Raw genomic sequence first — 12,429 nt, 5'->3', positions numbered from 1 at the left:
GGTCACTCCCACCGTCCACAATCCAAATGGACCCGAACCCCTTCCCCGTTCACTCCCACCGTCCACAATCCCAGTGGACCCGAACCCCTTCCCCGTTCACTCCCACCGTCCACAATCCCAGTGGACCCGAACCCCTTCCCCGGTCACTCCCACTACACAATCCCAGTGGACCCGAACCCCTTCCCCGTTCACTCCCACCGTCCACAATCCCAGTGGACCCGAACCCCTTCCCCGTTCACTCCCACCGTCCACAATCCCAGTGGACCCGAACCCCTTCCCCGGTCACTCCCACTACACAATCCCAGTGGACCCGAACCCCTTCCCGTTCACTCCCACCGTCCACAATCCCAGTGGACCCGAACCCCTTCCCCTTCACTCCCACCGTCCACAATCCCAGTGGACCCGAACCCCTTCCCCGTTCACTCCCACCGTCCACAATCCCAGTGGACCCGAACCCCTTCCTCGGTCACTCCCACCGTCCACAATCCCAGTGGACCCGAACCCCTTCCCGTTCACTCCCACCGTCCACAATCCCAGTGGACCCGAACCCCATCCCCTTCACTCCCACTATCCACAATCCAAATGGACCCGAACCCCTTCCCCGTTCACTCCCACCGTCCAAATCCCAGTGGACCCGAACCCCTTCCCCGGTCACTCCCACCGTACACAATCCCAGTGGACCCGAACCCTTTTCCCGGTCACTCCCACTACACAATCCCAGTGGACCCGAACCCCTTCCCGGTCACTCCCACCGTCCACAATCCCAGTGGACCCGAACCCCTTCCCCGTTCACTCCCACCGTCCACAATCCAAATGGACCCGAACCCCTTCCCGTTCACTCCCACCGTACACAATCCCAGTGGACCCAAACCCCATCCCCTTCACTCCCACTATCCACAATCCAAATGGACCCGAACCCCTTCCCGTTCACTCCCACCGTACACAATCCCAGTGGACCCGAACCCCTTCCCCGGTCACTTCCACTACACAATCCCAGTGGACCCAAACCCCTTCCCCGGTCACTCCCACCGTCCACAATCCCAGTGGACCCGAACCCCATCCCCTTCACTCCCACTACACAATCCCAGTGGACCCGAACCCCTTCCCCGGTCACTCCCACTACACAATCCCAGTGGACCCGAACCCCTTCCCCGGTCACTCCCACTACACAATCCCAGTGGACCCGAACCCCTTCCCCGGTCACTCCCACTACACAATCCCAGTGGACCTGACCATTTTGAGTTGTGATATTGCCCCACTCACTGGAGAAGTTGATAATACACGCTGCAATGATCACCAGTCCCCCGATGATAGCGACCACACTCAGCAACTTTGCAACTCGACCCAGCCTACGAGCTCCATCCACATCACCATTCTGGAAACTGTTTCTAGACTGGGAACAGAGAAAATATCATCAGAGCCAGTGTCGAGGGAGCTTTACTCTGTATCTAACCCCCGTACTGTACCTGTCCTGGGAGTGTTTGACGGGGGACAGTGTCGAGGGAGCTTTACTCTGTATCTAACCCCCGTACTGTACCTGTCCTGGGAGTGTTTGATGGGGGACAGTGTAGAGGGAGCTTTACTCTGTATCTAACCCCCGTACTGTACCTGTCCTGGGAGTGTTTGATGGGGGACAGTGTAGAGGGAGCTTTACTCTGTATCTAACCCCCGTACTGTACCTGTCCTGGGAGTGTTTGATGGGGGACAGTGTAGAGGGAGCTTTACTCTGTATCTAACCCCCGTACTGTACCTGTCCTGGGAGTGTTTGATGGGGGACAGTGTAGAGGGAGCTTTACTCTGTATCTAACCCCCGTACTGTACCTGTCCTGGGAGTGTTTGATGGGGGACAGTGTAGAGGGAGCTTTACTCTGTATCTAACCCCCGTACTGTACCTGTCCTGGGAGTGTTTGATGGGGGACAGTGTAGAGGGAGCTTTACTCTGTATCTAACCCCCGTACTGTACCTGTCCTGGGAGTGTTTGATGGGGGAAACAGTGTAGAGAGATCTGGAGTATATTCATCACTGAATGGACAAAAACCAGGCATCAGGAAGAATAGGGAATGACAAAAATGAGAGAGAGGGAGAGACAGAGAAGAGAGAGACAGACAGAGGGAAGGAGAGAGAGATACAGACAGACAGACAGGAGAGCGTTGCTCTGAGTCTTTATTCACTAACCATCACAGAGTAAACAAAGGCCACGATATTAATGGGCCAGATTGGGCAGAAACAGGAGACAATGGCCAGGATGATGTAGTCCCGGGGTTTGTCCCGCTCCGAACCCGCCACGGTCTGGATGGACGGTTGGCGGTGGAGGCTGGTTCGCGAGGAGCCGTAGCCAGAGTGGGGGAGGTGAGAGATGGAGCTGGCTCGGACTGCCTTCCTGGGGCTCTGTTTGTGTAGGTTGTACGCTAGGTCCTGTAGGGAGGACGTCTTCACTGCTTCCACCAAGCCATTCCCGTTCAGCTGCTGTTTCTCAGACACTGGCTCCACCTTCTCAGTCCCCATCTCGGACACCGTCCCCGTCTCCGAAGAAACATTACACGGCTGAGGGGTCACAACCTCTGCCACCTGACTTTCCGGGTTCACAGCCATTTTATATCAAAGCGAATAAACAGGAAGGCAAAATGGCACCTAAAACATTGAGACAACAGAACATGTAATCTGACATGAATAAACAGTGACTCTGCACAGTTACACAGTGAGTGATCCTCACCCTGAATAAACAGTGACTCTGCACAGTTACACAGTGAGTGATCCTCACCCTGAATAAACAGTGACTCTGCACAGTTACACAGTGAGTGACCCTCGCCCTGAATAAACAGTGACTCTGCACAGTTACACAGTGAGTGACCCTCGCCGTGAATAAACAGTGACTCTGTACAGTTACACAGTGAGTGATCCTCACCCTGAATAAACAGTGACTCTGTACAGTTACACAGTGAGTGATCTTCACCCTGAATAAACAGTGACTCTGTACAGTTACACAGTGAGTGACCCTCACCCTGAATAAACACTGACTCTGTACAGTTACACAGTGAGTGATCCTCACCCTGAATAAACAGTGACTCTGTACAGTTACACAGTGAGTGATCTTCACCCTGAATAAACAGTGACTCTGTACAGTTACACAGTGAGTGACCCTCACCCTGAATAAACACTGACTCTGTACAGTTACACAGTGAGTGATCCTCACCCTGAATAAACAGTGACTCTGTACAGTTACACAGTGAGTGATCCTCACCCTGAATAAACAGTGACTCTGTACAGTTACACAGTGAGTGATCCTCACCCTGAATAAACAGTGACTCTGTACAGTTACACAGTGAGTGATCCTCACTCTGAATAAACAGTGACTCTGTACAGTTACACAGTGAGTGATCCTCACCCTGAATAAACAGTGACTCTGTCCAGTTACACAGTGAGTGACCCTCACCCTGAATAAACAGTGACTCTGTACAGTTACACAGCGAGTGATCCTCACCCTGAATAAACAGTGACTCTGTCCAGTTACACAGTGAGTGATCCTCACCCTGAATAAACAGTGACTCTGTACAGTTACACAGTGAGGGACCCTCACCCTGAATAAACAGTGACTCTGTCCAGTTACAGTGAGGGACCCTCACCCTGAATAAACAGTGACTCTGTCCAGTTACACAGTGAGTGACCCTCACCCTGCTGAATAAACAGTGACTCTGTACAGTTACACAGTGAGTGACCCTCACCCTGAATAAACAGTGACTCTGTACAGATACACAGTGAGTGACCCTCGCCCTGAATAAACAGTGACTCTGTACAGTTACACAGCGAGTGATCCTCACCCTGAATAAACAGTGACTCTGTACAGATACACAGTGAGTGACCCTCGCCCTGAATAAACAGTGACTCTGTACAGTTAAACAGTGAGTGACCCACAACCTGAATAAACAGTGACTCTGTACAGTTACACAGTGAGTGATCCTCACCCTGAATAAACAGTGACTCTGTACAGTTACACAGTGAGTGATCCTCACCCTGAATAAACAGTGACTCTGTACAGTTACACAGTGAGTGATCCTCACCCTGAATAAACAGTGACTCTGTACAGTTACACAGTGAGTGATCCTCACCCTGAATAAACAGTGACTCTGTACAGTTAAACAGTGAGTGACCCACAACCTGAATAAACAGTGACTCTGTACAGTTACACAGTGAGTGATCCTCACCCTGAATAAACAGTGACTCTGTACAGTTACACAGTGAGTGATCCTCACCCTGAATAAACAGTGACTCTGTACAGTTACACAGTGAGTGATCCTCACCCTGAATAAACAGTGACTCTGTACAGTTACACAGTGAGTGATCCTCACCCTGAATAAACAGTGACTCTGTACAGTTACACAGTGAGTGATCCTCACCCTGAATAAACAGTGACTCTGTACAGTTACACAGTGAGTGATCCTCACCCTGAATAAACAGTGACTCTGTACAGTTACACAGTGAGTGATCCTCACCCTGAATAAACAGTGACTCTGTACAGTTACACAGTGAGTGATCCTCACCCTGAATAAACAGTGACTCTGTACAGTTACACAGTGAGTGACCCTCACCCTGAATAAACAGTGACTCTGTACAGTTACACAGTGAGTGATCCTCACCCTGAATAAACAGTGACTCTGTACAGTTACACAGAGAGTGACCCTTACCCTGAATAAACAGTGACTCTGTACAGTTACACAGTGAGTGACCCTCACCCTGAATAAACAGTGACTCTGTACAGTTACAGAGTGAGTGATCCTCACCCTGAATAAACAGTGACTCTGTACAGTTACACAGTGAGTGACCCTCACCCTGAATAAACAGTGACTCTGTACAGTTACACAGCGAGTGATCCTCGCCCTGAATAAACAGTGACTCTGTACAGTTACACAGTGAGTGACCCTCACCCTGAATAAACAGTGACTCTGTACAGATACACAGTGTGTGATCCTCACCCTGAATAAACAGTGACTCTGTACAGTTACACAGTGAGTGATCCTCACCCTGAATAAACAGTGACTCTGTACAGATACACAGTGAGTGATCCTCACCCTGAATAAACAGTGACTCTGTACAGTTACACAGAGAGTGATCTTCACCCTGAAGAAACAGTGACTCTGTACAGTTACACAGTGAGTGACCCTCACCCTGAATAAACAGTGACTCTGTACAGTTACACAGTGAGTGATCCTCACCCTGAATAAACAGTGACTCTGTACAGTTACACAGTGAGTGACCCTCACCCTGAATAAACAGTGACTCTGTACAGATACACAGTGAGTGACCCTCACCCTGAATAAACAGTGACTCTGCACAGTTACACAGTGAGTGACCCTCACCCTGAATAAACAGTGACTCTGTACAGTTACACAGAGAGTGATCTTCACCCTGAATAAACAGTGACTCTGTACAGTTACACAGTGAGTGATCCTCACCCTGAATAAACAGTGACTCTGTACAGTTACACAGTGAGTGATCCTCACCCTGAATAAACAGTGACTCTGTACAGTTACACAGTGAGTGATCCTCGCCCTGAATAAACAGTGACTCTGTACAGTTACACAGTGAGTGACCCTCACCCTGAATAAACAGTGACTCTGTACAGATACACAGTGAGTGACCCTCACCCTGAATAAACAGTGACTCTGCACAGTTACACAGTGAGTGACCCTCACCCTGAATAAACAGTGACTCTGTACAGTTACACAGCGAGTGATCCTCGCCCTGAATAAACAGTGACTCTGTACAGTTACACAGTGAGTGACCCTCGCCCTGAATGAACAGTGACTCTGTACAGTTACACAGTGAGTGATCCTCACCCTGAATAAACAGTGACTCTGTACAGTTACACAGTGAGTGACCCTCACCCTGAATAAACAGTGACTCTGTACAGTTACACAGCGAGTGATCCTCACCCTGAATAAACAGTGACTCTGTACAGTTACACAGTGAGTGACCCTCACCCTGAATAAACAGTGACTCTGTACAGTTACACAGTGAGTGACCCTCACACTGAATAAACAGTGACTCTGTACAGTTACACAGTGAGTGATCCTCACCCTGAATAAACAGTGACTCTGTACAGTTACACAGTGAGTGATCCTCACCCTGAATAAACAGTGACTCTGTACAGTTACACAGTGAGTGATCCTCACCGTGAATAAACAGTGACTCTGTACAGTTACACAGTGAGTGACCCTCACCCTGAATAAACAGTGACTCTGTACAGTTACACAGTGAGTGATCATCACCCTGAATAAACAGTGACTCTGTCCAGATACAGTGAGTGATCCACACCCTGAATAAACAGTGACTCTGTACAGTTACACAGTGAGTGATCCTCACCCTGAATAAACAGTGAATCTGTACAGTTACACAGTGAGTGATCCTCACCCTGCTGAATAAACAGTGACCCTGTACAGTTACACAGTGAGTGATCCTCACCCTGAATAAACAGTGACTCTGTACAGTTACACAGTGAGTGATCCTCGCCCTGAATAAACAGTGACTCTGTACAGTTACACAGTGAGTGACCCTCACCCTGAATAAACAGTGACTCTGTACAGTTACACAGTGAGTGACCCTCACCCTGAATAAACAGTGACTCTGTACAGTTACACAGTGAGTGATCCACACCCTGAATAAACAGTGACTCTGTACAGTTACACAGTGAGTGACCCTCACCCTGAATAAACAGTGACTCTGTACAGTTACACAGTGAGTGATCCTCACCCTGAATAAACAGTGACTCTGTACAGTTACACAGTGAGTGATCCTCACCCTGAATAAACAGTGACTCTGTACAGTTACACAGTGAGTGACCCACACCCTGAATAAACAGTGACTCTGTACAGTTACACAGTGAGTGACCCTCACCCTGAATAAACAGTGACTCTGTACAGTTACACAGTGAGTGATCCTCACCCTGAATAAACAGTGACCCTGTACAGTTACACAGTGAGTGATCCTCACCCTGAATAAACAGTGACTCTGTACAGTTACACAGTGAGTGACCCTCACCCTGAATAAACAGTGACTCTGTACAGTTACACAGTGAGTGATCCTCACCCTGAATAAACAGTTACTCTGTACAGTTACACAGTGAGTGATCCTCACCCTGAATAAACAGTGACTCTGTACAGTTACACAGTGAGTGATCCTCACCCTGAATAAACAGTTACTCTGTACAGTTACACAGTGAGTGATCCTCACCCTGAATAAACAGTGACTCTGTACAGTTACACAGTGAGTGATCCTCACCCTGAATAAACAGTGACTCTGTACAGTTACACAGTGAGTGACCCTCACCCTGAATAAACAGTGACTCTGTACAGTTACACAGTGAGTGATCCTCGCCCTGAATAAACAGTGACTCTGTACAGTTACACAGTGAGTGATCCTCGCCCTGAATAAAGAGTGACTCTGTACAGTTACACAGTGAGTGATCCTCACCCTGAATAAACAGTGACTCTGTACAGTTACACAGTGAGTGATCCTCGCCCTGAATAAACAGTGACTCTGTACAGTTACACAGTGAGTGATCCTCGCCCTGAATAAAGAGTGACTCTGTACAGTTACACAGTGAGTGACCCTCACCCTGAATAAACAGTGACTCTGTACAGTTACACAGTGAGTGATCCTCACCCTGAATAAACAGTGACTCTGTACAGTTACACAGTGAGTGATCCTCACCCTGAATAAACAGTGATTCTGTACAGTTACACAGTGAGTGATCCTCACCCTGAATAAACAGTGACTCTGTACAGTTACACAGAGAGTGACCCTTACCCTGAATAAACAGTGACTCTGTACAGTTACACAGTGAGTGACCCTCACCCTGAATAAACACTGACTCTGTACAGTTACACAGTGAGTGACCCTCACCCTGAATAAACAGTGACTCTGTACAGTTACACAGTGAGTGACCCTCACCCTGAATAAACAGTGACTCTGTACAGTTACACAGTGAGTGATCCTTACCCTGCTGAATAAACAGTGACTCTGTACAGTTACACAGTGAGTGATCCTCACCCTGAATAAACAGCGACTCTGTACAGTTACACAGTGAGTGATCCTCGCCCTGAATAAACAGTGACTCTGTACAGTTACACAGTGAGTGATCCTCACCCTGAATAAACAGCGACTCTGTACAGATACAGTGAGTGACCCTCACCCTGAATAAACAGTGACTCTGTACAGTTACACAGTGAGTGATCCTCACCCTGAATAAACAGTGACTCTGTACAGTTACACAGTGAGTGACCCTCACCCTGAATAAACAGTGACTCTGTACAGTTACACAGTGAGTGACCCTCACCCTGAATAAACAGTGACTCTGTACAGTTACACAGTGAGTGACCCTCACCCTGAATAAACAGTGACTCTGTACAGTTACACAGTGAGTGACCCTCACCCTGAATAAACAGTGACTCTGTACAGTTACACAGTGAGTGACCCTCACCCTGAATAAACAGTGACTCTGTACAGTTACACAGTGAGTGATCCTCACCCTGAATAAACAGTGACTCTGTACAGTTACACAGTGAGTGATCCTCACCCTGAATAAACAGTGACTCTGTACAGTTACACAGTGAGTGACCCTCACCCTGAATAAACAGTGACTCTGTACAGTTACACAGTGAGTGACCCTCACCCTGAATAAACAGTGACTCTGTACAGATACACAGTGAGTGACCCTCACCCTGAATAAACAGTGACTCTGTACAGTTACACAGTGAGTGATCCTCCCCTGAATAAACAGTGACTCTGTACAGATACACAGTGAGTGACCCTCACCCTGAATAAACAGTGACTCTGTACAGTTACACAGTGAGTGACCCTCACCCTGAATAAACAGTGACTCTGTACAGTTACACAGTGAGTGACCCTCACCCTGAATAAACAGTGACTCTGTACAGTTACACAGTGAGTGATCCTCACCCTGAATAAACAGTGACTCTGTACAGTTACACAGTGAGTGACCCTCACCCTGAATAAACAGTGACTCTGTACAGTTACACAGTGAGTGACCCTCACCCTGAATAAACAGTGACTCTGTACAGATACACAGTGAGTGATCCTCGCCCTGAATAAAGAGTGACTCTGTACAGTTACACAGTGAGTGATCCTCACCCTGAATAAACAGTGACTCTGTACAGTTACACAGTGAGTGATCCTCGCCCTGAATAAACAGTGACTCTGTACAGTTACACAGTGAGTGACCCTCACCCTGAATAAACAGTGACTCTGTACAGTTACACAGTGAGTGACCCTCACCCTGAATAAACAGTGACTCTGTACAGTTACACAGTGAGTGACCCTCACCCTGAATAAACAGTGACTCTGTACAGTTACACAGTGAGTGATCCTCACCGTGAATAAACAGTGACTCTGTACAGTTACACAGTGAGTGATCCTCACCCTGAATAAACAGTGACTCTGTACAGTTACACAGTGAGTGATCCTCGCCCTGAATAAACAGTGACTCTGTACAGTTACACAGTGAGTGACCGTTACCCTGCTGAATAAACAGTGACTCTGTACAGTTACACAGTGAGTGATCCTCGCCCTGAATAAACAGTGACTCTGTACAGTTACACAGTGAGTGATCCTCACCCTGAATAAACAGTGACTCTGTACAGTTACACAGTGAGTGATCCTCGCCCTGAATAAAGAGTGACTCTGTACAGTTACACAGTGAGTGACCCTCACCCTGAATAAACAGTGACTCTGTACAGTTACACAGTGAGTGATCCTCACCCTGAATAAACAGTGACTCTGTACAGTTACACAGTGAGTGATCCTCACCCTGAATAAACAGTGATTCTGTACAGTTACACAGTGAGTGATCCTCACCCTGAATAACAGTGACTCTGTACAGTTACACAGAGAGTGACCTTACCCTGAATAACAGTGACTCTGTACAGTTACACAGTGAGTGACCCTCACCCTGAATAAACAGTGACTCTGTACAGTTACACAGCGTGTGACCCTCACCCTGAATAAACAGTGACTCTGTACAGTACACAGTGAGTGACCCTCACCCTGAATAAACAGTGACTCCTGTACAGTTACACAGTGAGTGATCCTTACCTGAATAAACAGTGACTCTGTACAGTTACACAGCGAGTGACCCTCACCCTGCTGAATAAACAGTGACTCTGTACAGTTACACAGTGAGTGACCCTCACCCTGCTGATAAACAGTGACTCTGTACAGTTACACAGTGAGTGATCCTCACCCTGAAAAACAGCGACTCTGTACAGTTACACAGTGAGTGATCCTCGCCCTGAATAAACAGTGACTCTGTACAGTTACACAGTGAGTGATCCTCACCCTGAATAAACAGCGACTCTGTACAGATACAGTGAGTGACCCTCACCCTGAATAAACAGTGACTCTGTACATGTTACACAGTGAGTGATCCTCACCCTGAATAAACAGTGACTCTGTACAGTTACACAGTGAGTGACCCTCACCCTGAATAAACAGTGACTCTGTACAGTTAAACAGTGAGTGATCCTCACCTGAATAAACAGTGACTCTGTACTGTTACACAGTGAGTGACCCACACCCTGAATAAACAGTGACTCTGTACAGTTACACAGTGAGTGACCCTCACCCTGAATAAACAGTGACTCTGTACAGTTACACAGTGAGTGACCCTCACCCTGAATAAACAGTGACTCTGTACAGTTACACAGTGAGTGACCCTCACCCTGAATAAACAGTGACTCTGTACAGTTACACAGTGAGTGATCCTCGCCCTGAATAAACAGTGACTCTGTACAGTTACACAGTGAGTGACCCTCACCCTGAATAAACAGTGACTTGTACAGTTAAACAGTGAGTGATCCTCACCCTGAATAAACAGTGACTCTGTACAGTTACACAGTGAGTGACCCTCCCCTGAATAACAGTGACTCTGTACAGTTACACAGTGAGTGACCCTTACCCTGCTGTCGAGACGGGGATGGGATGGGGATGGATTGTAAAGGACGAGGGGGAAGTGAGGAGATAGGGAGTGGTTGAGGGCGCGGGAAGCGATCGAGAGAGAGTGGAGCAGGGGGTGTCAGAATGGGTGAGAATGAGAAGGGAGATGGGATGGGAATGGAATGGGAGTAGGTTTACTGTAACTGAATGTTACAGGGACCATAGATCCTGATGGAGTGGTAGGGGTGGCTGTAGTGTGGGAAGGGGATGGGAAGGAGGAGGGGTGATGGGGTGTTGATGGTGTGGGAGGGGATGAAACGGGAGGAGTGGGTTACTGTAACTGATGTTACAGGACTAGATCCTGATGGAGTGGTAGGGGTGGCTGTAGTGTGGGAAGGGGGATGGGAAGGAGGGGGGGTGATGGGGTGTTGATGGAGTGGGAGGGGATGAACGGGAGGAGTGGGTTTACTGTAACTGAGTGCAGTATAAACAAGACTATTGATCCCCATGGGGCGGTGATATGTCGGAGAGGGGCTCTGAGATTCAAGACAATCCTGGCTCCTGCTCCTCCGACTGACTCTGGATTCAATCGGACAGACGGAGCAAGCAGAATGCGGGTGTTTTTTTAAATCAGACTCACTGTTATTCTCCGCTTGGGTTTTCAGTCACAGCAGCAGATTTGGCATAGAGCTTTCAGTCAGTCAATAATTTATCTTTCCACGGTGAATTAAATCCAGGTTGGAAGGTAGTGGAGAGATTCACCCAGGAAACGTCAAGTGGAAGGTGAGTACAGCACAGCACGGTTTGTGAGCAGGAGTGGCTGAGTGTGTAAATCTCTCTCACACTCTCTCTCTCTCACACACACACCTCCTTGTAACAAAGAACAGTTCCTCATATACCAGTCACGTGAGAAACTGTTCTCACATTAATATCCCCTCATAGACCAGCACCAGCGAGCTGTCTCTCTCACTCTACTGCTCCCGCTCTCACACTCCCTCCCTCTCTCTCACATTAATATCCCTCATAGACCAGCACCAGCGAGCTGTCTCTCTCACTCTACTGCTCCCGCTCTCACACTCCCTCCTCTCTCTCACATTAATATCCCCTCATAGACCAGCACCAGCGAGCTGTCTCTCTCACTCTACTGCTCCCGCTCTCACACTCCCTCCCTCTCTCTCACATTAATATCCCCTCATAGACCAGCACAGCGAGCTGTCTCTCTCACTCTACTGCTCCCGCTCTCACACTCCCTCCCTCTCTCTCACATTAATATCCCTCATAGACCAGCACCAGCGAGCTGTCTCTCTCACTCTACTGCTCCCGCTCTCACACTCCCTCCCTCTCTCCTCACATTAATATCCCCTCATAGACCAGCACCAGCGAGCTGTCTCTCTCACTCTACTGCTCCCGCTCTCACACTCCCTCCCTCTCTCTCACATTAATATCCCCTCATAGACCAGCACCAGCGAGCTGTCTCTCTCA

General features: G+C 48.3%; 1 protein-coding gene across 4 annotated transcripts in view; it reads right to left on the bottom strand.

Annotated features, from left to right (window-relative positions):
- Positions 1-11,743, bottom strand: part of LOC137366700 (trafficking regulator of GLUT4 1-like) — a 24,832-nt gene extending 13,089 nt beyond the window's left edge. For 3 of the 4 annotated variants that reach the window (XR_010973536.1, XR_010973537.1, XM_068028370.1), the window contains exons 1-3: positions 11,588-11,743; positions 2,176-2,631; positions 1,264-1,393 (exon numbers count right to left, since the gene is read on the bottom strand). Coding sequence is in view for 2 of the 4 variants with exons in the window: in XM_068028370.1 (XP_067884471.1) it covers positions 1,264-1,393; positions 2,176-2,592 (547 nt within the window). In the remaining 2 variants the exon portion in view is untranslated. Of the gene's footprint in view, positions 1-1,263; positions 1,394-2,175; positions 2,632-10,969; positions 11,169-11,587 lie in introns of those variants that run through there. The other variant, XM_068028371.1, reaches the window with a different exon arrangement.
- Positions 11,744-12,429: the final 686 nt, after the last annotated feature.

Source organism: Heterodontus francisci, unplaced genomic scaffold (assembly GCF_036365525.1).
Source record: "Heterodontus francisci isolate sHetFra1 unplaced genomic scaffold, sHetFra1.hap1 HAP1_SCAFFOLD_2115, whole genome shotgun sequence".
Lineage (NCBI taxonomy): Eukaryota > Metazoa > Chordata > Chondrichthyes > Heterodontiformes > Heterodontidae > Heterodontus > Heterodontus francisci.
Note: the sequence above shows the minus strand (reverse complement) of the source record. Positions and strands in the feature narration are given on the sequence as shown.